The 27,805-nt window shown below is 61.4% G+C and overlaps 3 protein-coding genes across 5 annotated transcripts; 1 reads left to right on the top strand and 2 right to left on the bottom strand.

Moving 5' to 3' along the window:
• Nucleotides 1-69: 69 nt before the first annotated feature.
• On the bottom strand, nt 70-15,553 carry SLC4A2 (solute carrier family 4 member 2). Of its 3 annotated transcripts, XM_028089243.1 has the most exons (23): nt 15,400-15,553; nt 13,059-13,172; nt 11,070-11,235; nt 10,701-10,942; nt 10,494-10,612; nt 8,826-9,058; nt 8,595-8,737; nt 7,445-7,625; nt 5,636-5,771; nt 5,386-5,551; nt 5,137-5,251; nt 4,825-5,009; nt 4,499-4,724; nt 4,129-4,344; nt 3,888-4,036; nt 3,568-3,762; nt 2,516-2,770; nt 2,302-2,391; nt 1,928-2,094; nt 1,120-1,373; nt 859-1,028; nt 401-574; nt 70-309 (listed from the first exon to the last, which is right to left on the bottom strand). In XM_028089243.1, the coding sequence occupies exons 2-23, from the start codon at nt 13,107-13,109 to the stop codon at nt 229-231; spliced, it is 3,714 nt and encodes a 1,237-aa protein (XP_027945044.1). In that variant the 5' UTR covers nt 13,110-13,172; nt 15,400-15,553; the 3' UTR covers nt 70-228. The 3 variants fall into 3 exon arrangements, with proteins under 3 accessions (XP_027945044.1, XP_027945042.1, XP_027945043.1); XM_028089241.2 differs by having other exon boundaries at nt 220-309; nt 401-1,028; XM_028089242.2 differs by lacking the exons at nt 13,059-13,172; nt 15,400-15,553 and adding an exon at nt 11,771-12,115 and having other exon boundaries at nt 220-309; nt 401-1,028.
• A 1,721-nt stretch (nt 15,554-17,274) lies between these two features.
• CDK5 (cyclin dependent kinase 5) lies at nt 17,275-21,538 on the top strand. Its single transcript, XM_028089222.2, has 12 exons — nt 17,275-17,397; nt 18,049-18,137; nt 18,230-18,297; nt 18,457-18,517; nt 18,615-18,671; nt 19,379-19,474; nt 19,630-19,704; nt 19,884-19,980; nt 20,157-20,226; nt 20,901-20,961; nt 21,060-21,140; nt 21,260-21,538. Exons 1-12 carry the CDS (start codon nt 17,361-17,363, stop codon nt 21,344-21,346), a joined length of 879 nt encoding a protein of 292 aa, XP_027945023.1. The 5' UTR covers nt 17,275-17,360; the 3' UTR covers nt 21,347-21,538.
• Nucleotides 21,539-22,664: 1,126 nt separating this feature from the next.
• On the bottom strand, nt 22,665-26,558 carry ASIC3 (acid sensing ion channel subunit 3). Its single transcript, XM_028089258.2, has 11 exons — nt 26,025-26,558; nt 25,159-25,309; nt 24,822-24,949; nt 24,470-24,671; nt 24,316-24,372; nt 24,078-24,225; nt 23,705-23,796; nt 23,381-23,460; nt 23,217-23,288; nt 22,977-23,035; nt 22,665-22,845 (listed from the first exon to the last, which is right to left on the bottom strand). The coding sequence occupies exons 1-11, from the start codon at nt 26,556-26,558 to the stop codon at nt 22,767-22,769; spliced, it is 1,602 nt and encodes a 533-aa protein (XP_027945059.1). The 3' UTR covers nt 22,665-22,766.
• Between the last annotated feature and the right edge of the window lie 1,247 nt (nt 26,559-27,805).

Raw genomic sequence — 27,805 nt, 5'->3', positions numbered from 1 at the left:
CGGGCTGGGCCCCCCCCCCCCACTTTTCCATCCACGCATCCTTCCCATACAGAGACAGAAGGCCAGGGATAGGTGGGGGCCGAAGCACTTTACTGGTGGGGGAGTGGGCATGGTATGGGGACTTTAAATTATTCACTTAAATAAAAACGAGGGAGGGGATGGAGAGAGCACCCCCCAGCCCCTGCTCCCTCCGTCCATCCGTCCCTTGGCTGTCGGTCCAGGCAGCCGCTACACAGGCATGGGCATCTCGTTGTACTCGTCCACGCCCTCCCGTTCATCGAAAACGGGCTCCGCCTCATTAGCATCCAGCTGTGGGGGCGGAGTGGGTCAAGAAGGTTGACGCTGACCTCGGCCTGGGTGGGGGCCAGCGGGGCTGGGGGGGAGGGGCAGGAGGCCTTACGCATTTCATCTCTCGCTCGGTGAAGATGCGGGTGAGCACCACCATGCGGAGGGGCACCGTGAGGATGAGGATGAAGGGGAAGGCCAGGGAGGCAGCTGTGGACATGACAGCCCAGAGCAGGGCCAAGCAGAGCAGCTGCAGGGCTGTGAACAGGTGCATTCGCAGGGTCCGAACCTGGGGGTGGGTGGCATATAAGACAGGTAAGCCAAGGCTTCTCCCCAGCATTGGGAGGGCCCTGGTCCCTTGCAGGGCCATCTTGGGCCTGCCACCTCCAGAAGATGGATGACCCTTTCTCCCTCCATGGGGATGGGGGCGGCAGTGCCTTTTTGGGTGCTTACCAGAGCCAGGTCCGCACAGACTAAGCAGCGGCTGAACACGGGGCAGCTGGGGGACTGGAGAGTGACCCCCACAGGCCAGGATGGGGCAGAGGCATGGGGCTCTTCCAAGTGGGGTCTTACCTTCTTGACGTAGGTCACGTCTGGGTGGTGTTTGGGGGGCATGAGCAGCAGATGCAGCCGCTCGTAGAACTGGATCCCGTTAAGGGAGGTAACTCCCATATACAGAAAAATTCCAAAGAGCACAGCCAGGGGTATCTGCCGGAGCAGATCCCCGATAACCAAGGAGAGACCTGGGTGGGGGAGAGGGAGGAACAGCTGGCCCCAGGGCTCCCCACCCCCACAGACCGCCCTGGGGAAGGGTGGAGCAAGAGGTCAGCGTACCTACAAGCAGGGCAACCAGCAGGCCTGTTACACGCTGCTCCTTGACCTCCTGGATCTTGGGCTTGTCCCCGGGCGCCACAGCCTTGCTCATGACGGTGAGCGCGTTGGCATGAGTGACGGAGCGCACGGTGGCAGCAGCCAGCCAGGGCAAGCCAAAGAGGGCACAGATGCCGCCCATGGCCACAATGAGCAGCAGGTCCAGATGGAAGCCGGAACCCTTCTGCAGCATGCGCTCCTTCTTGGAGATGATCAGCCTGAGTGGGACAGGCACTCCCTGATGCCCAGCCAGGCAGACAACTGTCTTTCCAGAGCACCCAGCCAGGAGCCTCTGTCTGCTCTCAGAACCTGACGGTCGGGCCCTGCCCAGTCCGTCAGGACAAGAGTTCTGTCGTGGGAAGAGACCCTCTCCATGCCGCCCTCCCTGCCCTTCAGGACAGCTTCCGGCCTCTACTGTGCCCGTCCCAGCAAACGTCAGTGGAATGTTCTACTGCCTACAGAATAAATTCTAGGGGCGCCTGGGTGGTGCTGTTGGTTAAACGTCCAACTCTTGGTTTCAGCTCAGGTCGTGATCCCAGGGTCATGAGATCGAGCTCAGCACAGACGGTTGGCTTGAGACTCTCTCCCTCTCCGCCTCTCAAACAAATAAATAAACGTTTAAAAACAAATAAATTCTAGGGGCCAGCCTGGTATCCTGGGCTTCCCTCACCCAGTGCACCCATATCTCCTCGTCTCGCTGGGGCTCCAGCCCTTCCACAAACAACATCGTTCGTGTCTACAGAGCACCCCCCCCTAGGCTAGGACCACTCACGTGGTGATCTGCGTCTCCATGAAAATCAGGATGAAAACCAGGATGGCAGGCAGCAGGCTGGCAACCATCATCCACACGGGGAAGGAGCTGTTCTCCCCCAGAGGGTTGATGACCCAGCCCCGCTTTTCTGGGGCTGTCACGGACACTCCACTGGGCACGCTCAGCTTCTGTAGGGCAGAGGGCGGGGCCAGGGGCCGGTGAACGGTGGAGGGGGAGCCCTGAGGTGCGCCGGGCAGGCCGAGCACCGAGGGCGTGCTATGGGGAGAGGCCTGGTGCCTGCGCAGTTGAGAGGCAGCTCTGGGGTTGGGCTGGAGGGGAATATCCAGAGCCCAGCGCCAGGCGCCATCTCCACCGCTGCCTGCACCCCGCTTTACCTGCGTATAGGTGTCCTCAATACTATAATCCACAAGCACCATGATGAGGATCGCGATGGGCACCCCAAAGTCCCCAATCACCCGCCGCACCTGTGGGCAAGCACCGTGCTCAGAGGCCCCCTGCCCCGCTCTGGCCCAGACTCAGCCACCCTTTCCGGCCAGTTCTCCCCCCCTCCCCCCACCACCCTGACCTCGGGCATCTCAGCCCACACACCCGGCCAGGGAAGAACCGGCTATTCTTGAACTTGCGCAGGAAGAAAGCGATAAAGAAGGTGCCAGCCATGAGCACCAGTGACAGCAGGGCAGTGTTGGGCTGGCCCCGGGGCCTCCCCTGCCCAGCTGGCCCCGGGGAGCTCCCATTCCCCGGCCCCAGCGTGGATCCTGCCCCATGCCATGTGCTGTTCTCGCCGCTGTCTGCCTCAGAGCTGTTGGAGACCGAACAGCCGTGGAGCGGATGTTCCTGGAAGATCTAGAGAGAGGACAAAGGACTCCATCAGCCAAAGTGGAGAGCTGTATGCCGAGTGGGGCAGGCAGGGGAGAAGATGACAGGTCTGGCCTTAAGGAGCTTGTTTTTTTGTTGTTGTCTTAATTTTATTTATTTATTTGACACAGAGAGAGAGAGAGAGAGCACAAGGAGAGGGAGGGGTAGAGGGAGAGGAAGAAGCTGACTCCCCTCGGAGCAGGGAATCTGACGCGGGGGCTCGATCCCAGGACCCTGAGATCAGGATCTGAGCCGAAGGGGGACATGTCACTGACTGAGCCACCCAGGTGCCCTGGGGCTTGTCTTGTTGATCAAGAAAATGACTGGTGACCAGATGCGAGCAAGGGAAACGGGATTCAGGCAGCTGGGGGCATGGCTGCAGCCAGGCCTGGACCAAGGGGGTGTGTCTTCTCCTAAGCCTGCCAGGGGCACAGCTCTGAGGACCAGACTGTGACTATGTGTCATCTCGGTGGCCTTTCTCTTTGATACTTCTAGACTGTCTGCCACCTTAACAAAAGGACGTGTTACCTCTGTTATTAAAAATATGTGAGTTTCTAAGGCTGACCTGAAGTCCCGGGACGTGTGTTGGTGACAGGGAGGGTGGAGGGGGGCCGGGAGGAAGAGCCAGCCCGTGCTCTGTGGGCTCCTTGGACCACAGCCCAGGGCAGCTCTGGGCTAGCCTGGGCCCTCCTACCCCGAAGTGAGAGTGCGGGAGGAGCAGAAGGCTCGCTCCGGTCCCGAGGTCTCCCCGCTCCTGACCCCAGCTCGCAGCAGGGCCTGCTCACCTTAACCAGCTTGTAGAATGTCTCATAGATGAAGATGAGGGAGATGAGGAATGCAAAGATCTCCTGGGTGAAACGGGAGACAAAGCGCACCAGGAAGCTCCCCTCCAGGGCCACCATGAGCAGGGCCAAGAGCACCAGCCAGAAGCCGATCCACACGCGGCCCACCAGGTACTCTAGGTTGTTGCTGCTGCAGAACTGGGGGGGCGTCCAGTCAGGTTCCAGAGCCCGGGGGCTAGCAAAGTGGGCGTGTTTGGGGAACAGGAGGGGCAGCTGGAGCAGGGCAGGAAGAGCCAGCCCCCTACTAGCCTGTGGGCCCTTACCGAGAAGAAGGCCTCCTCAAAGACCAGCAGGGGCCCGGAGAAGCCGATCACCAGCAGCGGCTGGGCCCCCAGCAGGCAGAAGACCACACCCTGGAGCGCCGTGGACATGATCAGCTCCGACACCCCAATCAGGTCCTGAGTCTTCTCTCCTGGGGTGGCAGGAAGTGGCTCAGGAGCTGGCAGCCAGGGCCCTGGGCATGCCCTGCCCACCCCACCCCTGCCCCCCAAAGCTGCTCCTTACCCAGCAGTCCCCCGAAGGTGATGGCAGGAGACAGGGCGGCGAAGTAGATGAAGATGACTGCAGCCAGGCACTGGGGGTCGAGTGCGTCTCGGAAGTCACTCAGGTAGTGGGGGTAGCGGCGCCGCACATCTCGGATCAGCCCCCCAAAGGGCCGGCCCGTCCGTCGGAGGGGATCGTCTTCGACTGCACCTGCCACCTCTACCATCTGCAGGAGCGCTGCAACCCGGGCCTCCGTCAGGGCGCCCGCTGCGGCCCCTCTGCGCTGGGCCCCCTCCTCCACGTTCACGCAGACCACCCCGACCCGAGCCCCAGAGCTCCCGCAGGGTGCGCGTGTGCGCGGTCCCTGCCCCGGGCCCATACTGGCCCGTACCCTTCTCTTGTGCTGACTTGGGCTCCAGCCCAGCCCCAGGGGGCAACAGGCGGCCCTGCTCCTCCCGTTTCTTGAGCATCTGGCGTTGGAAGTGAGCAACGGAGCGCAGCAGTTCCTCGCCCTGCACTTCCGAGGGCGGCAGCACCACGCTGCAGTCCAGGAAGGCGTTGATGGCGGTCAGCAGGTCCTCCCGCTCGTCGGCCAGGTAGGCTGCCTCGTGGAATTGCTGCCAAAGCAGGCCCAAGGCTGGTGAGGGTGCGGCGCGAGGGCCGGGGGAGAGCACGGGGCGGGGGGCGGGCATCCCGCGGGCACCGGGAGGGCCTGACCTTGTCAGACATGAGGGTGGAGATGGAGCGGCCGATCTCGTGGTAGTCCATGTTGGCGCTGCTCGGGCCCAGAAGCAGGAAGAGGAAGCGCACGGGCACGGGCACCTCCAGCACCGCGTCCAGCTCCACCGCCTCTCGGAGCCGTACAAAGGCCATGGTGGGGCGGGATAGGAACTCCACGCAGCCTAGGGGCAGGGTGCCATCATGGGCTAAGGGAGGGCGCAGGCCGCCCCTCAGCCCCCGGGTGGCATCAAGGCAGGCCTGGCCATTGCCACCCCCCCCCCGCCCCCACTGCAAGACTTGCCCACATACCCACAAGAACCACTGTGGCCTCGGCATTCTCGGGGATCTTCTCTAGGAGCTTCAGTTCGTGCTTGGACTTGGAACGAGTGATGCCAGCTGGTGGGGCTGGAGGTGGTAGCTCTCGCTGGGGATGCAGAAGAACGGAGCTCAGCCTGGCCAAGGAGCCCCCCACCACCCCCCACCCCCGCATGTTCATGCCCGGCAGCCAGCGGGGGCGGCTGGGACCTGAACCAGCCAGCGCCACCCCATTCCCCTCACCTCTCGCTCCACCTCTAGCCGCGTCTCAGGAACACCTCCAATGAGAGGCTCAGTGACATGGGGATCACTCTCAGCCCCCGGGCCGTGGTGATGCCCCAGCAGGGAGCCAAGGGAGCCGGCTGAGATGTTTCGAGGGAAGGAGAAGTCCTTCTCATCACTCGGGTGGCTGGAGGAGCAGAGGGCGGTGAGGGAGGGAGGGCAGCGGCCAGGGCAAGGGGCGGGCAGGCGGGGGCAGCAGGTGGGGCCTCACCTGTGTTTCAATAGCAGGGCCCGCAGCACATTGGCTCTGTCCTCAGCCTTGATCTGATCAGAGATGACCATCTGCTCCACCACCTGGTGGGCCACCCCGGGCAGGGTCTGCTGGTCCAGGTCCAAAAGCACAGCCCCTGGAATAAGGATGGCGTGGACGGGCCCTCATCCCCAGGTAAGAAGCAAGGGCAGGGCGTGGAAAGGAGAGAGAACCGAGGACGAGGGGGCGGCCAGGTAAGCATGGTCCGGGGACGGAGCACTGGCCCAGAAACCAGTGAGCAGCGCTCAAGACCCAAGCCCCATCATGTGTCTGACCCATCACGTCCGTTCCTTCTGACCTTCTCTCCCACAGGGATGTGGTGGGGCTCAGCAGAGGCCACCGAGGCAGGGCCCTCCCAGAGGAGGAGGAGCACGCAGCCTCCGCTGGGCTGCGCCAGGCTGTCCACTCAGACGGGGCCACTCTTTGCTGCTAGAGGAAGTTCCTCCTTTCAGCGAGCCACATGTTGCCTCCCTTAACATCCACTCTAGGGTCCTAGTTCTGCCCTCTGAACACAACACAGCCCATCTGTGGCCTTGAGCCATCTGAAGATGTCACCCTCCAGCCTGGGCACCTCAACTTCCCCAAGTCCAACAGCTGCTCATGGGACAGTTTCCAGATCTTTCTACTGGTCACTGCTCTGAACTACTAAATTTATACAGAAATGGAAGTCCTCTCAAAAGTGACCAGGTCATCTTTCTGTCAAGGTCAACTTGCAGGAACGCAGAACTAGACAACAAATAGAACCATTTAAACAAAAACGGAGGGGCACGTGGGTGGCCCTGTCAGTTAAGCGTCTGCCATCAGCTCAGGTCATGATCCCAGGGTCCTGGGATCGAGCCCCGCATTGGGCTCCCTGCTCAGCGGGGAGTCTGCTTCTCCCTCTGCCTCTGCCCTTCCCCCTTGCTCGTTCTCTCTCTCTCTCTCTCTCTCGTGATTTCTCTCAAATAAATAAAATCTTAAAAAAAAAAAAAATGGGTGTGACAACTAATAGAACCAAAGGCCCCTGAGCAGCCAAAACAGAGATCACAAAGCCCAGCGATAAAGCACCTGCATCTTGGCGCCTCACCCAAAGCCTGAGAGCCTCCCTCAGAGCCTATTTACTCCTGGTTTTGAAACAATTCTGACAGCAGGTTTCTGAGTCCTCAGCTGCTTAGAAATAGGCCTTCTGACAGCAACTGGGACTGACTTCTCCAAAGGGAAGGAGGAAAGAAACACAGAGCAGAGACGTTCAGAGACCTCAAGAGTCTTGCACCTTGGACATTTAGTGAAATTTACATAGCCCTCGGGGCACCTGGCTGGCTCAGTCGAGACAGCATGCAACTCCTCAACTCGGGGTTGTGAGTTCGAGCCCCATGTTGGGTGTAGAGAGGACTTAAAAATAAAATCTTAAAAAAAAAAAAAAAAAGACCTTACATAGCCCTATAGATTAGATCATTTCAGAAAGGTTTGCATCAACGTTCTTTAAAAACATGTCACCATCCCAAACATACCAGCTTCAGTTATCTGAAAACATCACTTAAAGGAGCCATTTGCTAAAAATGCCAGATAAGAGAGAGTGGTGTCAACCCTGCCCCGCAATCACCAATGACAGAGCCCAAGCAACGACAGGCTATATGACATCATGACGAGGAGGCTCCTTCCCAGGCTGGGGTAACATTACACACTGTGCTGCTCAAGACACCATCTGGGGGGTTTTGGTCCTCAGAGAACAGACTCAGTCAACAAGATTTACCCAGCGGGAGGGGAGAGGGGGCGGGCAGGGCAGGTTACCATGGGCCAGGGTCCGGCGGAGCTCCAGGAGGCTGCGGAAGGAGAGGGAGGCCACATGCGGCTTCCCCCAGCGCTCCGTCTCCTCCTCCACATCCTCCTCAAATTTGATCCAGCGTGCTGTTTCCCGCCACTGAGGCTCCTGGTTTTTGTCCAGCAGCAACTCATTCAGTTCCACAAATACCTTGGGATATAAGATGAGGGGCACAGCAAGGTCAGAGCCGGTGGGGCCCAGGGACTGCTCTCTAAGACAGCCAGCGTCAGGGTGGGCCTGTGAGCCGGCACGGCCCGGGACACTGTACAGGGCACAGGCCTAGCAAGATCCTAACCAGTCTGATCCTCTCTTTGCCTCATCTGTAAAATAGGAATAATACCACCCACCTCAAAGGCCTGTTATGGGGAATCAAAAGAAAGCCTACAAAACACTTAGCACCGTCTATGACATATTAAGTGCTTGACGAACGATCACCACACACATGCACGCACACTGGAATGTTGTATGCTTCCACGTATATGCATCCAAGAGCTGACAAAACTGGCTGAGCACGACAGAAGAGCCGTCACGGCTGATGGGACTGAGTAGAGGCACGAAGGAAGAGAGTGCGGAAAACGTTCTATGTCTAGGCAGTTAGCCAGCTGTTTACATGTGCAAAAAGTCACGGAGCCGCACACACAGCCCCAGTGCACTTCACTGGATGCTGTTAGACCTCAATAAAAAGGTAAAAAAATCCCACTGGAAGGGGTGGGGTTGAGGACCAGAACGCTGGAGTCCAAGATGGGCAGCGTCATTAAGGAACTGCGTGATCCTGGTCAGTCACTGTCCCTGATTTATGGCTGCTGCCACCTGGGCTATGTACTGCTCTACAGAGCCACCTCTGGCCCAAAGGGTCCTCGAGCTCCTCACGGCCAGCTGCCAGAAAATGGCCGTAGTATAGAAATCAACAGTGTCTAAGATGGGACTCAGAACCCTAACACCCCCATCAACAATGTCAAGGACTCTTGGGCAGTGCACAACCTTCACAACCGCAGATGGCAGCCCTGGTGTTCGCGATTATTGCTGGTGTGTGTGTGGGGGAGGGGGGTAGATGGGGGGAGCCTGTGGGGAGGAAATGGTTGGGGAGATAACGGAAGGGCAAGAAGTGGAGGACAGTACCTCGTGGGGCTTGTGGGGGGCCCGGGGTCGTGTCCGAGGCGTGGGGCCAGGCTCGCGCCCTTCCCGGCCACCCTGCCCAGACCCTTTGGCATTCTTCCGCACCAAGTGCCGCCGCACTCCAGGAACGTCCTCAAACCGGTGACCTACAGGAGGCAGGGGGACATGGTCAGGCTCCCGCTTTCTCTCCCTCCCGCTCCCACTAGCGCTGGGCTTGGCCCGGCCAGCACTCACTTTTCATGAGGTCTAGGTCGGCGGTGGCCAGCGTCTGGGCCTCACTCTCGTCTGTGGGGACTCGGGGCAGCAGCGCCTGCTCAGCCCCCGTCATGCTCCCAATGCGCCTCCTCTCCTGCAGGTTGTAGCTTCGGTGCCCCGGCTGTGCCTTGGTCAGGGGACGCGCGGAAGCTCCCCCGTCATCACCTCCTGCCGCGCCGCTCGCCACAGCCACCACCTCCTCCACCGGGGCTCTGGACAGACAGAGCGACCGTGAGCCGGAGCCATGCGGGGGAAGGCGGGGAGGGGATCCCAACCGGCCCCCACCCTCCGCGCTGCCCCACTCTCGGTGGGCGCGGACATGCAATGGTGAGCCTCCCACTAGCGGATGCGGCCCCGCGACCTGGCCCTGCCCTTCACCGGCCGCGCTGCCGGAGCGGTCACACCAGCTCCCTCGGACCACCGGCTGCTCGGCAGCAAGGCAGAGCCGAGGCCAGCCTCCTGCAGGGTTGGGAGAGCCGAGGTCTGCATCAGCAGCCCGCGCAGGCCCTCCTTCCCCTCCTGCGCACACCCCTCGCTGTGGGCTCAAGACGGTCACAGGTCCCAAGTTTCTAACCAAATGGAGGAAAGCAGGTAAAGACAGGCTTTTGAAAGTGTAGACGGCTCCCTTGCGGTCATGAGAATATGAACTCGTCCTTACAGGTGCCAACTTCTGCGCCGGGCCCCAAGCCAGGATGTCTCCTTCCTCTCGGCCACTGCGCCCAGCCCCTGCCACATCATGCTAGCCTGCTCTCCCACAGCTCCAAGCCCGTGTCCCCCATCCACGACGAGAAGAGTCCCCCGACAAGCTTTCTTCCCCTACACCCACCCCCGGTGCTCTCCGTTCTCTTGCACCCCTGCCCACAGATCTGACCCACTTTTCCAATGTCGTGCACTCCCCGAGGCCTCCGCCTGCCCCTGGCCCCTGGCCCCTGGCCCGCCCGCCAGCGCAGGCCCCCGTGCCGACGGCCGCCGTGGGCTCGGCGCCACCCGCCCCGCCTGTCTCCCCAGCGATTCCGGCAGCCCCCTCCCCCTTCCCTGCAGCCCTTCACGCTGCCTGGCACCCAGAAAACAACAGGTCCACGATAATGGTGACCTTGAGACCCAGTTCAAAGTGATTTCCTCCAAGAAGCCTTCTCCAGCTAACGCCCCCAAACTCCAATCCCCCACTGATATGGACATTGTGCCCAAATCTGCCCTTCAGCACAGTGACTTCTCTGATGCCATTTCCCAGGGTGGACTGGCAGCTCCCCAAGAATGAAAGGGAGTCTCCTAGTCTTCTCACACCTTTGGGACCCCAGGCGGGTACTCAGAGGTTACCAATCCAATCCCTGACCCAGCGCTTGATGCCGCGCCACCTGAGGTCACAGGAGGGGGAGAAGGTACGGGTGTTTAGACTGCACACCTGTCCTGTTTCAGAGTAACCCACACTTAAACCTTATTTCACAATACCCTTTAATCCCTACGACCACCCCGTGAGATAGGATCTATTATTCTTGGTTTGCACACGGGAAGGCTCAAAGAGGTTGTACTTGCCCAAAGGGGCAGGGCTGGGATTTGAACCCCAGCCTGAGGGTCCTGAGGCTCATGTTTTTGCCCCCATCACACCACTGACACCAGCAGGGGAGGTCTCTATCTGGGGACACTCACCCAGTCTGGGCCCCTTTGCTGGCCCGGGGAGCCACCTCCTGGTGGGGCAGCGGTGGGGGAGGAGACGGACTGGTCCTTTCTGCCTTCCGGTCAGCACCTTCGTCCTCCTGGAGAAAGAACTGGAACAGGAACCCACGGGAGCAGGTGAGGCCAGGCCAGGGACCCTGAAGAGACGCCCCCCCCCCCAGGAGCCCCGCCCCAACTCACTTGCACCGAAGAGGGTGTGGAGGCAGGGGATGGCTGGGTGAGTGCCCGGGCCCCCTCGGCCTCACTGGCCTCCTCCTCATCTTCCTCCCCCTCCTCAATGGTGGGGGTCTCCCCGGTGGGGGAGGCTCCAGGGCGCCGGCGAGGCTTCCGTCCCGGGCCCTGGGGCGTCTTGCGGCGCCGGGTGTCCGGAGGAAGGTGGGTGGACAGTGGGTGATGGATGTGGTGGGAGGACTGGCGGTGGTCTGCGGGGAGGAGGGCACCTGGCTGCAGGTGGGCGCAGCTTCCTCCCCCTGCCGTCCCAGGCCTGGGTCCCTCCCACTAGACCCCAGCCTAAGTGCCCCTGCCTCCTCCTCCCCGACGCCCCCTCACATTCAAAGTCTTCCTCCCCATAGCTGCGGCCTGGCTCCTCTCCTCCTCGGGACCCAGCCTCTTGTAGGATCTCCTCAAACCGCTCCACGCCCAGGGTGCGGTGAAGTTCATCTTCCTCCTGCTCAGGGAACCCGGGGGCTGCAGGGCCCAAGCTCTCCGGCTCTGGCTGTGAGGAGGAAGGGGTGCGGAGGACACACAGGGGCTCACCAAGAGTTGTACCCCGAAGCCCCACCCTGCGCAGTGCTGGAGCTCCAGGACCGCCCCAGGAGCCTTCCCCTCAAATGCCAGGGACCCAGAGCCCCCCGCCCCCACTCCCTAAGCAGCCTTCCCCTAGGTTCCAGGACATCTGAACCCTGGCTGTGCTCATTCTGGTCAGTCCTAGGGCAGGTGGAAAATCTCAGGAGAAATCCTGCATCTCCAGCCCCGAGGTAAGGTGTGTGAACTGGCCAGTTCACATGGCTGATGGTGAACCAACTCCCTCTGGCCGGAGCACAACTCCCGGGCCTGAAAAGTAACTTCTGGAGGTGCCCAAGCCGACTGACCGAACTCTCTTGAGTCAAACTGAAACCTAGCCCCGGGATAGGAATGCAGCGCTTCACCTCGTCAGGAATGCCCCCCACCCCCAGCTGCACCCCACCGAGCCTGGGGCCCCTCAGCCCCCTCGGCCGCTCGCTAGCCCCGCCCCTCACCTCCCCCCCCACCTGAGTCATACTGCAGGAGAGGAGCAGCGGACTGCGGTGGCGGCGGCCGGTGGTGGTGGCGGCGGCGGCTGGTGGTGGCGGCAGCAGCGCTTTGGAGAGCTCAGCCTAGCTAAGCAGCCTGCTGCCTAGCCACAGTCTCTGTCCAGCCCCCACCACCCCTGCCAGTCTCAGCTCCAGGCACCGCCAAATATTTGCTCAAGAGCTTCTGGACCTCAAGGGCATCGGGATCTCCGAGGGCGGGGTATGGAGCCCCCTCCGTGGCGGTGCCAGTGGCCAGAGCAAGGAAGAGCGAGGGGAGGAGGGCTAAGGGGAAGGCGGGTCCTGGGGAGACACTGAGGTGGGGACAGGAGCGGCAGGGATACTGGACACAAGATACAGGAGTCAGGGGCTTGCCTCCCACCCCCCCTTGCTTCCTACCCCCCCATCCCAGCAGCTCTAGCCTGCTTCCCCAAGCTCCGGCTCCACTCTCACCAGAATTAGCAGCGGGAGGAAGGTGGCGAGAGGCGGCTGAAGCGAGTGAGCACGGGGAGCTAGCCAGGGTGGGGGCAGGGGGGTTGACAGCCCCTCGCACCTGAGGCCGCAGGAGGAAGTCCATGGCCGGCAGGGGTGAACTCGGGAAGGAGGGGGAGGGGACCAGCCTGTGCCCCTTCCCAGTCACGTGCCCTGCTGGGCCAGATGGCCAATAAGGGGCTGATTATGGCACTTGGGGTTAATCATTACACTCCCCAGGAAAATCAGGAGGGGGCCACGTGGGGCGGTGGCCACGTGGGGCCGCGCAGGGCGGGCCGGGGTGGCACGTGGGGCCAGGGGGCGTGTGTCACTGCAAGCAAACCCTGCCCAGAACCACTGTGTGAGGACGCTGCCGCGGCTGCCTCTAAGGCTGGGTCAGAAGGGGTCACCAGGTTAGAGACCCAAGGTCCCCAAAGTTCCTCTCTCTCTGTGGCTAAAGAACCACCCGGATCTTCAGGAAACAGCCTCCAACTCTCTCCACGGGACTGAAAGTGGCAAGACCACCCCATCAATACCCATCCCAGACCCCCGAGACCCGGACAAGGCCAGAGGAGGGATGGCAGCGCCCCTCCCCAATCCATCAGAGGCTCCCCTTCCTCCGCCTACACACACACACACACACACACACACACACACACACACACACACACACTCTCTCGCTCGTGCGCGTGCGCGCGCTCTCTCTCTCTCTCTCCCCAGTTTGACAGTGGACCCTCCCCCAGAGCACCTGTGGTGTGGGAGGGGCAGTGGGGTGGCCAACCCAGCCGGCAATACTCACAGTACAGAAAGAATCTGCGCCCGAGGCGGGGCGCCGGGGGGCGCTGTTCATGGCCAAATCTTAGCCCTTTTCACTGTCACTGCGGCTTTCAGGGCAACAAGGCGGCGGCATAACCTGGGGGGTGGGGGGGGAGGACGGATCACGTGAGAGCAGGCCGCCAGGCACACAAGTGCCCCGGCCTTGCTCAGCCCCCCAACGCACGCCCAGCCCGGGGGAGGCCAGGTCTCGGGAACATCCCGCCAGCGGGCACCGAGGGGTCTCCCTGCTGCTCAGGATCCTCTGGACTATGAAGGGCTTTAGGGTGCCCCATAGAGGCCAGAGAGCGACAGAAAAAGAGTTATTTACAGGAAGAAAAGAGAAAACAGAGAGAAGAGGATGGGGGGGGCGCGCAGAGGGCCAAGTGAAGAGACCGAGAAGGCGGGAGAGGCTGCAGAAAGGGGGGCGGGGGGCAGGAGCCACGGCCCAGACCTACAGAGAAAGCAGCAGAAATCAGGGTGGGGAACGGAGGAGGGAAGGGAAGGGCAGGCTGAGCCAGAAACGGGGGCAGCGACCGAATGTGGCGCCCGAGGTGGGCTGAATGGGAGAGGGGTATCTTGGGGAGAGGGAGACAGCCCGCGGAGCAGAGAGGGGAGGAAGGGAGGGAGAGACTGGAGAGAGCCGCAAACAGCAAGCATGGGGGGGGGGCAGAGACACCAGACCCAGGGCTGGGAGGAGACCCAGGACTGTGCCCCCTCCCCTGATGAGGGAGGCTCCCTGGGGGAGGGGCAGGAGCCCAACCCCACTCACTCAGTGGGAGGGAGGAAGGGAGCCGGCGGGCACAGGCAGGACAGACCTTTATAATGGGGGAGGGGCACGTGACGGACTGGGAGGAGGGTGGGCACAGAAACCCTGAGGTTCTGCCCTAAGGGGCAGTGCTGATCCCTCCCCTCCCCTAGCCTGAGGCCAGGAAAATCTGAGTGGCAGGGCTGACGCCCTCCTGACTGTGACTGTCGGGGTGTCTCAGGAGGGCACTGTGTGTGGTGGGGAAGCAGAACAGTTGCGGTTAAGGAACTTGACGGCAAATCAGGGTACTCATTCCTAGTGGGGGAAGCGGATGTGGGGGGGGCCTGCACTCAAGGTTCTCCAAAGTACTGAAGCTCCCCAGTGTGTTGTTGGGGGCTGTCAGGGTTGCCCGACTTAGGGCTAACTCAGGGATAAGACAGGTCAGTGTAGGGTCAAACGATATAGGTCTGGGGGGTCAGTCCAGGGTGGGGAGCCTGGAGCAACAAATTCCTGGCAAGCACTCCAACTCAGCTGACGCTCTCTTCACCTCCCCCTCGGAGGCCTTCAGCCAGGTCACATTTGGTGTGGGGGACAGGGGTACTGAGAGGAGGGACCCCGGTCTGAGAAGGGTGTGTGGTGTCTTGGAGCACCTGCAGGTGCCCCACTCCCACTTCCAGGCTGTGCCCTCTGTGTACTCCCCCACCCCCCCCACCCCCGCCCCGCCGTCCCAGAACACAAAGCAGCTTCTGTCCAGAGCATCGGTGCCGATAATCCGGGGTGGGGGCACATTCCGGGACCGGCCCCGACCGGCCCAGAGGATTAGCATCTCCCCCACCCCCGCCCAAGGGATTAGCACCCCGGACCCCCACTTGGGCATTAACCACCCCCCAAGTAAACTCGTACATTCCACAGCTCTTCGATGTGGGCCTGGTGGGGGTAGGGTGGGGGATGGAGAGAGGATAAAGTGGATTTCAGGCAGCGCCGCCCCTAACACCCAGCACCGGGCTTCCCAGACAAGCCAGCGCGCCGCACCCCCCCCTCCCCCCGCCCCGAGTCAGGTCCGACTCTCCGGACTCGTCTTTCCCATCCCCACCCAGTTGCTCCCTCTTCTGCCTGAACCCCTTGTCCTGACCTGACCCGCCACCCCCTCCCTTCCCTGCTCCACCTCCCAACCCGGAGGTCCGGCGCAGCGGCCCGGGGCCACCCCCAGCCTAGGCACCCTGAACGGGCCTTAAGAATAGAGTAGGGGGTCGTAGGGGAGGGGTGTCGTCTGGAGCTCGCCCAGGAATTGGGAAGGCCGGCGGCGCCTCCCAGAGACTACCCCCTCCTGGTGGCAGGGGGCGCGGCACACTCACTTCAGGTAACTCTAATAAGCGGACCCCGGATCCCGCTCCCTACTAGCAGTCCGCGCGCCTCCGCATCCTTCTCCCTAAGACCTCGCTTCCCCGCGCCCCAGTCCCCGCCCCTTCCTCTACTTCCACTCCCTCCCTGCTCCGAGTCCCGAGTTCCCCCCTTTCCTTCCCCCTCCCTTCCTCCCTCCGCGGCCCTGGCCCTCCTCCGCCGCCACCTCTCCGCTTACCCGCTTGCTCTGGACTTCGTGCCCCGGAGGTCTCGGGATCTCTCCCCCTTCTCCGGCGCCCTCGCGCGCTCCCGACGACTCCCTAGTGCCCACCTCGGGGCGCACCCCCGCCGCTCCCAACTTCTCCCAACTCAACTTTCCCCCGCGCCGCGGGCAGGCCAGCCCCCTACGTGCGCGCCCCCCGGCGCACCGTGCGCGGCCCCGCCGCGGCGGGTGGGGAGGCGGGGAGCGGGGCCTGAGACCCGGGAACGGAGGCGCGCTTCCAGGCACCGCCCGGCACCGGGAGCCCCGCGCCCCAGCGGCCACACCTCTGTCCGGCTCAGTCCCGTGAGGCAGCCGCCCGGGCTTCCCCGCATGGGACTTGGGCACCCCGGGGACGCCGTCTCTTGACCGCATTAGGTACCTCTGGTGGAAAGGAGCCCGCCTCACGCTGGGGATCCCAGACAGGAAAACGGAGACACAAAGATGATCAGGAAATTCGGGGCGGAGGAACTTGAAACACAAATGCATCGGGGTCAAGATCTCCCCCTACCCCCAATCCCCAGTAATCCCCAGTGCCTCCAAGATTAGGCCCTGTCTTTGCTTGGGATGCGGGAGGGCGGTGGCGATAGGGGAGATGGCTCCTGGAGGTTGGATTTCCATTACCCTGAGCTGACCTAGACTTTCCGAAACCGGGAACTTCTGCCTCAGTGATTCCCTGCGGCGACCTCCTTCCTCGAACCCTATTATAATCAACATCTGCCACTAAAGATTTCTGTATTTCTGGGTTTTCTCAACTAAATTATAAATTCCAGATACAGAGTATACTTTTTTCTTTTTTTAATATGCCAGTACGTGAAATACAGCATTGTGTATGCAGAGAACGTTCTGATGATAAACAAGTTAATTAACAAATGTTTATCACCAACTATGGTTCTGGTGCCTCGGAGTGCTGTTTGGGGCCGTTTTTGTCCAGTTCACAGCCCTCAAGAATGCAATCATGAGACAATTAGAGAGGAGCGCAAGAAAATCTATAATCAACTCCTTAAGGGATGAGGTCAAGGCTGCTCCAAGTGTAGCATCTGTCTGTGCTTCTGTCTGTTGAGGGCGGTAGCCAACCTGCCAGCCCTCGGCCACACCCTGGCTGACTCCGGTGGGCCCGGGTTCTCCAGACTGGTGTGGAGGGACTGACTCCCAGTGTTCCAGCCAGTTTGCCTCGGGACGTCACAGTGTTGCGAGCAGCTGGAGTCGGGTGGGCTCCGAGACGACAAACGGGGCTCAGAGGGCAGACGTTAAATCCAGAGGCACACCTGCCTCTTTTCCTAGCCCTGTGGTTCAGCTGGTCCCTGGGAAGTCGTCACCAAGGCATGGCTCGGAGCCATTTCCCAATCAATCCTGAGGTCTCCAGATGGCCTGGGGAGAGGTAGGAATCCGTACTGCGGTTGTCAGGAGGTCGTTGGAACCTCAACACCATCAGCCGGGTCAGAGCGCACCCATCCCGGCCCGGGATGCAGGCCGCCAAACCCCAAACCCCAGAGAGCGCCCACCCCCACCCTACTGCGTTCTGGAATGTTTAGTCCCAGAGAGGCCCTTTTCAAAAAGAAGGTTGTGATTACAGAAAGGAAGAACCAGAGCAGGGCACCCTGGGAGCCTGGCGTTACGGCGCCGAGGCCCGGAAAGCGGACACGCGATGCTTCCTGGGACTTGAAGTCCAAGGTTTTCCTCCGTGGTCGAACCGGAGTCCCGGGAGGCAAGTGCTGCAGAGAGCCTTGGCGCAGCCTGCTGGGGGTTGTAGTCTTCTTGTTCTCTAATGCCCCGCACATTGCTGGGAAGTCTGGCCATCCTTGGTACTACATGCCCCAGAAGCCCATGCGCAGTCAGGAGGGCGGGGCAGGGCCGGGGGCTGGGGTGCCGCCTCCTCTGCAACGCCGGGGCCGGAGTCTTAGAACCCAGGGCCCGTAGGGGTCCCCGCGGCTGCCGCGATGCAGAAATACGAGAAACTCGAGAAGATTGGGGAAGGTAATGGGACTACGAGATGTTCTTGCAAGATCTTCCTCTACAGACCCGTCAGCATTCCTTGCAGCCCTGGCTCCTCTACCGTCAGCAATACCCACAGGCTCCGACCTCAACACTGGCTGCAGCCTTGGCTCCGAGCTCAACACTCCTTGCAGACACCTGTCCTTCCCGTTAGCATTTCCCGCAGACGCCCCTTCCCAACCTTAGCACTTCCTGGAGACCTACTTGCCGACCTTAGCACTTCCTGCATCTCCTGCCCCTAGCCTCAGCACCACTTGCAGAGCCTCACCCACCCCACAGCCTCAGTTGTCGATGCAGACCTCCGACCTCATTTCTGCCGGCCCTCACTCTTCTCCCAGGCCTGCTCCCTATTTCCAGACCCTCCGGCAGCACCGCCTTCATTACAGATCTCCTTACCCCCGCAGCTGCAGCTTCTCCCTGCTGCAGACACCCTTGAGCCATCTGCAGGCACCTTCTCGGCCCCATCCTCCCTCAGAGTTCCTCCATGCTGAGCCTTCACCCTGAATCTCTCCCCTTACTCCTCCAGGCTTCACAAATAACACACTCCCACGCTGCCTGCTCGCGGGACAGGGACTTCCTGGGGTGGGAAGGGTGTCCCATCTTTTACGCTCACCCTTGACCTTCTTCCTCTAGGCACCTACGGAACAGTATTCAAGGCCAAAAACCGGGAGACCCATGAGATCGTGGCTCTGAAACGGGTGAGGCTGGATGACGATGATGAGGTAGGACTGGGACAGCCGGGCCAGGGAGGGGGTTGAGGGCCCAGGTTGGGTGGGATGTGACTGTTGCCCGCCCGGCCCCCTCCCATGTGTAGGGAGTGCCGAGTTCAGCCCTTCGGGAAATCTGCCTACTCAAAGAGCTGAAGCACAAGAACATCGTCAGGTGTGTAGATGGGCAGGGTCCTCCTTGCCTGTGTGGTCAGTTGGAGGAGGGGGGCTTCAGAGATGGGCTGGGCTGATACTGGGATCAGGGTTGGGCTGATACAGGGACACGAGGCTGAAGTTTGCAGACCTGCCTGGCTGAGTCCTTCCTCCTCCCTAGGCTTCATGATGTCCTGCATAGCGACAAGAAGCTGACTTTGGTTTTTGAGTTCTGTGACCAGGTGAAAGGGGAACGTGGGGGACAGTAGCCTTGGGAGGGTATAGGGGCCCACACTGAGGTTAAACTCTGTCCCGTTTCCCACCCCCATCCCTTTTTAGGACCTTAAGAAGTATTTCGACAGCTGTAATGGTGACCTGGATCCTGAAATTGTGAAGGTGAGGGGCTGGTATCCCGGAGACTCAGTGAGGCGGGGTGGGAGTCAGTCTTCAGTCTACACACTCTCTGAGCACCAAGTTCAGGCCCTGAGCAGGGACACACTGGAATGTCAGGGAATGAGAAGACCCTGTTTCTGCCCTCCAGGAGCCTCCCTCTTTGCGAGCATCTTCACATGGTCTCTTTGATCTGACGGTAACACTCTGATACCAGTGATGTGATTTGCACTTGAGAGATGAAAAATGAGATTCAAAGAGATACGGTCATTCATTCATTCATTCATCCAACAAATACCTATTGGATGCTTTGCTGTGTGCCAGGCACTGTTCTAGGCCCAAGACCAAGTGCCTTGTGCCAGGTTCCAGGGGAAGCAGTGCAGATTGATAATATAGCACAGTATATATATTGATGGCTCCGAGGTGTGTGCTTCCATGAGGCCAGGGAGGGGAGAGATCAGTGGGAAGGTAAGAAGGCCCACTAGGCTGTAAGTTCCAGAAAGATTCTGACCGGGGCCCCCGCGCACTGTTCACTTATTTATACCTAGCACAGTACAAAGCAGGTCCTCCATAGCGAATGAATGATGTTGCTGAAAGATGGGTGGGGTTTTGAGGCAAAGCAGGGGATGAGGAGGGGAGCGTGGCCCACCGCAGGGGTCAGCTTCCCATCCAGAAGGTCTGATGCCCTCCCCTATTCCTCCCTCCCCCCACAGTCATTCCTCTTCCAGCTGCTGAAAGGCCTGGGATTCTGTCACAGTCGCAACGTGCTGCACAGGGACCTGAAGCCCCAGAACCTGCTAATAAACAGGGTACCTCCCGGGGAGAAGGTGGGAGACGGGGGAGGCTCAAGTCACAGGCTGGCTGGCACAAGTGATGAGGGGAGCTGGGCTGGGAGGCAGAGGCAGGGGGCCTGCCCTGAGACTGTTGAAAACCCCTCTCTGCGTCCCTTTCCATCCCCCCTCAGAATGGGGAGCTGAAATTGGCTGATTTTGGCTTGGCTCGAGCCTTTGGGATCCCTGTTCGCTGCTACTCAGCCGAGGTGAGCTGGGGGTGGGATGGGGTGTGGGATATGGGGCGGAGGGAGGGGGTCCCCTCCCAGCATCTTTCCTCTCCTACTCCAGGACCCAAAACATTATTTTCCCCTCCTGACTGAGCCCCTCCTCACCAGTCCTCTAACCGGGGGGCGGGGGGGGTCGCTGTGGGCGGGGTCTTCTCCAGGTGGTCACGCTGTGGTACCGCCCACCGGATGTCCTCTTCGGGGCCAAGCTGTACTCCACATCCATCGACATGTGGTCAGCCGGCTGCATATTCGCAGGTGACAAGCTGGGGGTCTGCAGAGACACTGTCTCTTCCATTCAAGTGGACAGATGGAGTCTGGAGTGTCTGCTCTGGGGAAGGCCCTTGGGGATGGGGATGGAAAGCACAGAGGGTGCGATGGGAATGGGGGCTTCTTCACGTGCCCCCTCCTCTCACACCCTGCTCCTCTCCCAGAGCTGGCCAACGCCGGGCGGCCTCTTTTCCCTGGCAATGATGTAGATGACCAGTTGAAGAGGATCTTCCGATATCCTTCGACATCTCCCTTCCCCTCGAGCTCTCTGAAGGGGAGTATGGGGGGGTGGGAGCCCCTGGCTGGCTCTGTCGGTAGAGCATGTGACTCTTGATCTCGAGGGTTGTAAGTTTGCGCCCCACGTTGGGTCTAGAGTTTACTTTAAAACAAACAAACAAACAAAAAGCCCGTGGAGCTCCAGCGTGCAGGGAGCGAGGGTGACGATGGGCTGGGCCAGGATAGGGCATGGTTTTGGACGAGGGGATGGAGGGCAGAGGGTGGCGGACACTCCGATGTTCTCAGGCCTGATGGAAGCTGCCACTTGGAGAGTGTACGACCTGTAGACAAGGAGAGCTCCCTGGGGGAAGAAGCCACGAGCATACTCCTCCAGCTGAGAAGTGAATCCTTAGGACAAAGGAGCCAAAGTCAGCAGCCAGGATTATTTGTGGGCATAGGAGAGGGCTGACTGGGTCATCAGGAGCGACATCAGGATTGAAGTCAGAGTAGCGGATGTGTGTAAAGTGCCTGGCGCGCCGGGGACACCATGCGTGTGCTGGGCCTGGCCTCTGTCATGAGCTGTGGGATCAAGTGAGGGGTCTGGGGATGGGCATGAGGAACCCCCACCCCCAGGAGGGGAAGAGCCCCTACCTGCCCCTTTCCACCTGAGTGATCCTTGACCCCATGGACACGCTTCTGGGGACACCAACTGAGGAGCAGTGGCCTGCCATGACCAAGCTGCCAGACTATAAGGTACGATGGGGAATGGGGGGGGTCCTTTTTACTTCACAGCTCTAGCAGCTCCAAGCCCCCATACCTTTGGTCTGACTCTCCCCCACCCCCCCCCACAGCCCTACCCGATGTACCCGGCCACAACGTCCCTGGTGAATGTCGTACCCAAGCTCAACGCCACGGGGAGGGACCTGCTACAGGTGACCGAGGGCAGGGGTAGAGGGTGGGTCCAGACACTTGTCAGGGGGGCTGAGGGAGCGTGGGGCTCTCGGTGGTCGACCCAGCCTGAACCTGCCATGCCTTTTTTCTGTGCCTTCAGAACCTCCTGAAGTGTAACCCTGTCCAGCGCATCTCTGCAGAAGAGGCCCTGCAGCACCCCTACTTCTCTGACTTCTGCCCCCCATAGGTGCCAGGACCTTGGCCAGGCTGGGGCCTGGCTGATTTAAGCCCCCTCCTGGGAGGGGAGGAAAAGCAGGGGATGCACGGTGTGCTGAGCCCCGGCTGTGCTGGGCCTGGCCGGGGTGGAGGTGCCCTGGCCCGTGTTCTTCACTCCCTCCATGGACTTTATTTAATTTCATAAATTGGCTCCTTTCCCACAGTCTGGCTGATGTGGTGGTAGAGTGGTTCTGAGAGGGGGCGGGCTGGGGCCGGGGTCTCTGCTCTGCCTTACCGCCCTCTGCGGCCTTGCTTCCAGCTCAGACCCAGCCCAGCTATCCGGTCCTTGCTCCCCTACCCGAAGTGGCCTGAGAGTGGGTGCTGGCGGCTCTGACCCTCACCCTGATGGCTGGGCTCGGGGGCAGCACCCCCCACCCCTGTGCCTATGCTGGCACCTACCCCCCCTTCCTCCCTCTGCCCAGGAGCACCAGTCCTGAGGGGTTCGGCAGCCAGGGTCAGAGTAAGGATGGGCTCCCACCAGGATGGGGAAAGGAGGACCAGGCCTTCGTGTGGTTCTCCCCATCTCACATGTGCGTCCCCAGCCCTTCCTTTTTCATCGCCCCGCCCCCCCGCCGCCCCCGCAACCCCAGGTCTGCAGGCTGAGGCCAGGAGAGATCCAGAGAGGTGGTGAGATTAGGAACCCCCTTTCCCCTGCCCCCACTTTCCCAATATTTGGGATACAGAGAAAGAGCAGGGACATGGGCAGTAGTTGGGGCCTGGATGTATTCTTACTGGCAGGAATGGGAAGGGAGGGCCCCCTGCCACCATCTCGAGCCGGGCCCTTCTGCTCTCTGGGGAGGTTGGGGAAACAGCCGTTCCCATGGAGACATGTGGTGTGCTGGCACTTGGTCTCAAATACGAGAAAAGAGTCCTGATCTTCCCAGGCAGGACAGCAGCTGGCGTTCTTGGAAGTGGGTAGTTCCTCCTGTCCTCTCCCTGCCTGCTCCCCTACTTCTTGCCAGGCTCCGGGGCAGAGCTTTCTTCTAGCTGTTCCCTTGTGGTACCCCAAACATACCTGTCCTCCTGCTGACTCCTCTCTGCCTTGACACCTGGCTTTGGGCTCCATTCTCTCTGAGATGCAATTCTGATCAGCTCATTCACACTGAGCTGCAGATGACGGATGCCCTCTTAACTACTCTTTTTTTCCCAGAGAGATTTGTGGTGGGTGACTGGGACCCACCTACATTTCAGACACTGCCCACTGGATGCTGGCTGGCAGAGGTCTTCTTTGGCCTGAGTAGGGATGACCTTGGCCTGACCAGTCTGCCTGTAAGAGAACCGGCCGAGGCTGATGCACTAGAACTTTATTTGGGGTGAAGATGGCAGAGACACGAGCAGGCGGGGCATGTCCAGGATGTCAGGGTGCAACCCTGAAGACACAGACGCCGGGTCTAGAGCCGTGTGACAAGGTAGCGGGTGCGGTGGGATGCCGACAAAGTCTTGGTGACAGCACAGGGAGGGGTGGGAGGCCTGGGGGACCCAGACCACAGCGCTGGGACAGGAGGCCTCGTACCCACTGCCCTGCCCCCCTGAACCTGAATGTCACCCTCTAGATGGGACCCGCCCCTCCTCCCTTGAAATAGGGGGCCATTTCTCGTTACCTGCGGCCCGGGCTGAGGTGGGGACCTGGGGTTCGGTGGCTGCCCAGCCCTTCCTGAAGCTGTGGGAGGGAAAAAGGGTCAGAGGTGGGAGGAGTCCTCCCTCCCAGGACCAGCCAAGGTCGCTTCACGCTCCTCCCCCACCATCCTTTCCTCAGCCGGGTAGGGATGGTGTTCTAGGCTTCAGGGGGAGGGCTGAGCATCCATGTTGGAGATGGCAAAGAAGGAAGAAGGGCTTGTTACCAGATTGGTGCTAGAATGCCTTTGGGAGTGCTTTCGGTTCCAGAAGTATCCCAGGACCCTGTCTCGGAACACCTGGGGGCAGGCAGTGGGGGGAAGTGGCCAGTGCACATCCTCCTCCTATGGCCTGATTCCTTTCCCCTCCCCCAGCTGGGGCTCGGGCCCACCTCACAGAGGTAGTCCAGGATCTCAAGGATGGTGAGCAGGCTGGCTCCGACGAACAGCCCCATCTGGCCCCCAATGTCACCTGCAGAGCCCAGGTTACCCATCAGCTCACAGCCACATGCCCTGCCCACACCTCCCCAGACTCCTGGGTGTCCTGTGTGGGCACACACACACACACACACACACACACACACACACACACACACCAAGCAGTTCTGACACTTCATAGGCCTTCTGCTCCACTGTCTCATAGTTGAGGGCCTCAAAGAAGATGTCCAGCACCAGCACATTGTCACACACACACACACACACACACACACACACACCAAGCAGTTCTGACACTTCATAGGCCTTCTTCTGCTCCACTGTCTCATAGTTGAGGGCCTCAAAGAAGATGTCCAGCACCAGCACATTGTCTCTGGAGGAAAAGAGAACAGGAAAGCTCGCTGGACCCCCTCTGGCTCCAGCTGCAGGCAGGAAACAGGTGCGCGATCCGTCTCCCGTCTGTGTGACTCCTGAGAGCCCTGGGGCGGGCGTCATGGCCCCCGTTTGCAGGAGAGATGGTGTCAGAAGGTTCACCCGCTTGCCCAGAGGCCCAGGAGCCCTGTGGTGATGTGCAGACTGGTGTCCCAGCCGGGTGTGCGCGCGAAGGCTCGTCCGCAGGAGGGTGCCCGCCCCGCCCCCGCCGGCCCGGCTCACGCGATGTAGGCCTCGCTGCGGTTGTGTTTCCGGGCCAGGTAGCGGGCGGAGGCGCGGCTCGGGATCCGCACCATGGAGAGCTCCTTGGCGTAGCGCGTGCTGGCGCACGGGTTGGGGCAGGTGCACGCGTCCTTCCGCAGCATGGCGTCTAGGGGCCACAGTCGCCTGGGTCAGGGCCACTCCGGGTCGCGGGCGGAGCGGAGCAGGGGTGGGGATGCGGGACAGGTTTGCGCCTTACCGAGCGCCGGATTGGCGCAGTCTTTGTACTGCTGGGGGCTGCACACTGGCGCGCCTCCTGGGGTGGTGGGGGAGGAGAGAGCTTCGGGAAGGGCCCCCTAGGGCCCTTTGCCCCCCCACGCGGACCCCCTCCTCCGCCCCCACCAGCCCCTTACCAGGCATATGCATCATTCGGCAGCCACACTTCCGAGCCACGTAGCGCGTCTCGCAGGCTAGGCGACACCCCATTAGACTATACGGAGGGTGGGGGCCTGGGCTGGGGCTGGGGGCCCCCAGGGGACCTGAAGGTTCCGGCTCAAAGTCAGCGTCCAGAGATGCGGAGCTGCAGTCGCCCCAGGGTGGTGGCAGGAAGCTCAGCTGTAGTGGGTTGGGTTAAGGAGGCACCCAGGTACAATGTGAGCTGTGACCGTGCGGGCATGCAGAGGGATGGGGGCCCCCGGGACGGTCTGAGGTGTTGTGGGCTGAAGGAGGGGGTTGGGGGCCTTGGTGGGGTGGGGGTGGGGATACTTGCTGCTGCTGGCAGGACACAAAGGTCTGGTAGCCAGGGGCTGCCCCGAAGCCCTGCTGGTCGATGGTGGGCGGCTCCTCCTGGCTGTGGATCTGCACTCGGATCCCCACCTCAAACGGGGTCTCCTCTGCAGGGGTAAAGGGGGACCCTGAGGACTGTGTCTCAGGACAGCCCCTGCTGCAGCCCTCTCTCCCCAGGACTGCAACCAACCAACCCTGCCCTCTTCTCACAGGAAAGGATGTGCTTTGGGGTCCTTCCTAGTGCCTCCTCTCCTTCCCAGAGGCTTTTGTACCCCACCTGTGCCACCCTTCCAGCCTGACCCGCGTGCCCCCATACCCATGTCCCTCCACACGGGCAGATACTCATCCTGCTGCACATCCAGCATGATCTCCAGCCCGTTGCCCATGCCGCCCTTGGGAGTGGTGAGAAGCTCTGCCCCATCGGCGCCCGAGTTAAAGGTGTAGCACTGACCCATCCGGGTGAAGATCTACGAGTGAGCAGACAGGGGACAGACCTCACCAGGGTACAAGGAGCCCAGCCAGCCTTTTTACCCAGGCAAACCTGAGAACGACGAGACCTCTCCTCTCCCTGCCCTCCATTTGGTCTCTTTGACCGCTCGACCCACATCTCAGTGCCCTCAGTCCGTCCCTCCTACCGGCACATAGAGTCAGACCCTCATGGGCTCCCATCGCTCCAGCCCCTCCTCCCCTTCCCAGACCCCACAGCCCCCAACCCAGGGAGCAGCCTATGGGACAAGTGTTTCTTTGGAGAATGGCAAGAAAGGAAGGGGGTCTCGGCTGCCCTCCTCCAGGCCTAGCAGAACATTGAAGACGTAGAGGGAAAGCAAGCCGACTCGCCCAGGCAGAGAGGGCTCTTCCGCCCTAGAGCAGTCCCACTAGATTCCCCCCAGCCCCCAGAAGCGGGGTCTCCACAGACCAGAACTTGGGCCCAGAGCCAGCCTGGGTGAGTGCCCGGTGCTGGGAGGCACGACCTCGCACATTGCGGTCCAGCTGAGTGACGGGGGGAGGACCCCAGGGAGCAGTCTCCTGCGCTGAATAGAAAGGCCCTGGCAGGGCGGGGAACCTGTGGCCTGGGTGGGAAGGGAGGGGTCCCGGGCACGGCTGTTAAGGTCCCCCGGCTTTGGAGGAGCCTGGGCTGGCATGACTGGGGGATGGTGGGTCCCGGGCCGGTGACCAGCTCACCGCGGTGAAGTTCTCGGGCCCACACGGCCAGCCTCGGTAGCGGCAGTCCAACAGCATGTCCTCCAGGCTGTGCCCGGCCCTGGCGTACAGTCGAGCCATGTCGAAGGTGGGACTGGGCATGAAGCCGCGCGGCGCGGGGGGCTGGCCCAGGGCGCGCAGGAAGGCGGCATGCTCGGCGGGCTCCACACCCAGCAGCGCGGGCCCGGCCCAGTGCAGGTCGTTGGGCGTGAGGCGGGAGCGGCGCAGCGGGTTGATGTTGCACAGGGTGACGGCGGGAAAGGTGAGCCGGTGGCTTTCGCGCTCGTCCAGGGCCGTCTCGTGGTGGAACTCCCCATAGTAGCGCACCCTCTCAGCCACTTGGTAGAGGAAGGCGGCCAGCGACAGGAGCACGGCGGCGGCCCACAGCCCTCGGCGAGGCGTCAGGCCCCCGGGGCCAAAGACGTGGCCCAGCCCGTGCAGGGTGCAGCTGCTGGCGAACACGCGGATGTCCGAAGCTGGCCGCCGGGCCTCCTGCGGCCCGGGATGGGGCTTCATGGCCGAGGCCCAGGGTGGGGGACACTGAGAGGGCCGGGGACGGGTGACCAGGCTGCAGGGGCTTGGAAGGAGGAAAGAGGGTCAGTCTGAGGACCGGGAGGGGCTGAGAGGATTCGGGTGGCCAGGTGGGGGTCACTGCGGGTGAGGCGAGGGGAGGAGAGGGTGGGGGAGAGGAGCCCAGCCCGAGGGGTGCGGAAGCACTGGCGCAGCAGGTTTGGCTCGACGGTCTCCAGGAACAAAAGCTGGGGCTCCGCTAGGCTCAGCGCCGGACCGGGGGCGCAGCCGGAGAGACCAGGTAGGGCGCTGCCGAGGTGGGAAGCAGGGCTCGCTATGCTGGAGGCTGCTCTGCTGAGCCGGAGCTGCCGCAGAGGATTGGGTTACAGCAGTGAGGGGGCCGGGGGCCCGCAGAGCAGTCTGGGCGGGGGGCAGGGAAGGTCCCTGGGGCCCCAGGCTGAGCCATTAGTGCGGTGTGTTGGGGGGGGCGGGCCGCGGCTCTGGGGAGCCCAGAGGCGCCAGCAGGAAACCACCGCAATCCTGGGTAAGGCTCGAAGGGAGCCTGAAGAGAAGTTGGGGCTGGGGCGCCTTAATGGCCCTTTGGGCTCCCAGCTGCAGCCCTTGCCGCTGGGTTGAGGGTCGGTTGCTGACCCTCGGCCCAGTCCCTCCCTCCTTTTGTCTCTCCTCCCTTCCCACTAACCTCACTCGGGATCATCTGTTCCTTCACAAAGAGAGCAGTTGGCTGTTGACCAAGCTGGAAAGCGGTGGGAAGTTTGGCATTGGCAGACTCCTGGCCATCCAGCAGGCCACGCTGGATGGCCGGGGCTCTGCACGACCCCTGCCCGGGGGTCGTCTGTCTCCAGTGACCCTCTTCCCACCTCCCCATGCTGAATGAGGCCCTCCTGTCTGAGAGGCTGGCCCCTGCCAAGGTGGTGGTGGGCTCACCTGCCCCCCTCCCAGGGAACACAGGTGCCCTGTAACTTCACATACCAGGCAGTATCTAGGACCTGAAAAACTTACCCATTTTTTAAATGGCTGTATTCGATTCCACTGTGTGGATGTACCAACGTTCATCCAATCACATCCCTGTGATGAACACGGGGGGTTTCCAGTCTTCCAGTGCAAACAATGGTGCTCTCAGTACCATTGCACGGATGTAAATTCCCAGAAATAGAGCCACTGGGTCAAGAGGCAGCTATATGCGTCATTTGGTAGATACCACAAAATTCCCCTGTGGGAGTTTTGCACTCCTG

The sequence above is a fragment of the Eumetopias jubatus genome, unplaced genomic scaffold (assembly GCF_037043125.1).
Source record: "Eumetopias jubatus isolate StellerSeaLion01/CBP00866 unplaced genomic scaffold, mEumJub1_p1.0 scaffold_14, whole genome shotgun sequence".
NCBI lineage: Eukaryota > Metazoa > Chordata > Mammalia > Carnivora > Otariidae > Eumetopias > Eumetopias jubatus.
This window is presented reverse-complemented; position numbering and strand designations above follow the sequence as displayed.

Bases quoted from the DNA above. Each gene is read 5' to 3' on its own strand.
- SLC4A2 (XM_028089241.2), bottom strand. From the start codon at position 13,109: ATGAACAGCGCCCCCCGGCGCCCCGCCTCGGGCGCAGATTCTTTCTGT. The intron at 2,392-2,515 runs GTGTGTGGGCTG...GCTTGCCCACAG, and splicing joins GCCGGTTCTTCCCTGGCCGG to GTGCGGCGGGTGATTGGGGA. The intron at 1,029-1,119 runs GTACGCTGACCT...TCCCCCACCCAG, and splicing joins GCTGGTTGCCCTGCTTGTAG to GTCTCTCCTTGGTTATCGGG.
- CDK5 (XM_028089222.2), top strand. From the start codon at position 17,361: ATGCAGAAATACGAGAAACTCGAGAAGATTGGGGAAG. The intron at 19,475-19,629 runs GTACCTCCCGGG...ATCCCCCCTCAG, and splicing joins AGAACCTGCTAATAAACAGG to AATGGGGAGCTGAAATTGGC. The intron at 19,981-20,156 runs GTGACAAGCTGG...CTCCTCTCCCAG, and splicing joins AGCCGGCTGCATATTCGCAG to AGCTGGCCAACGCCGGGCGG.
- ASIC3 (XM_028089258.2), bottom strand. From the start codon at position 26,558: ATGAAGCCCCATCCCGGGCCGCAGGAGGCCCGGCGGCCAGCTTCGGAC. The intron at 25,310-26,024 runs GTGAGCTGGTCA...GCTCACTCGTAG, and splicing joins GGCCCGAGAACTTCACCGCG to ATCTTCACCCGGATGGGTCA. The intron at 22,846-22,976 runs GTAACGAGAAAT...TGGGTCCCCCAG, and splicing joins CACCTCAGCCCGGGCCGCAG to GCCTCCCACCCCTCCCTGTG.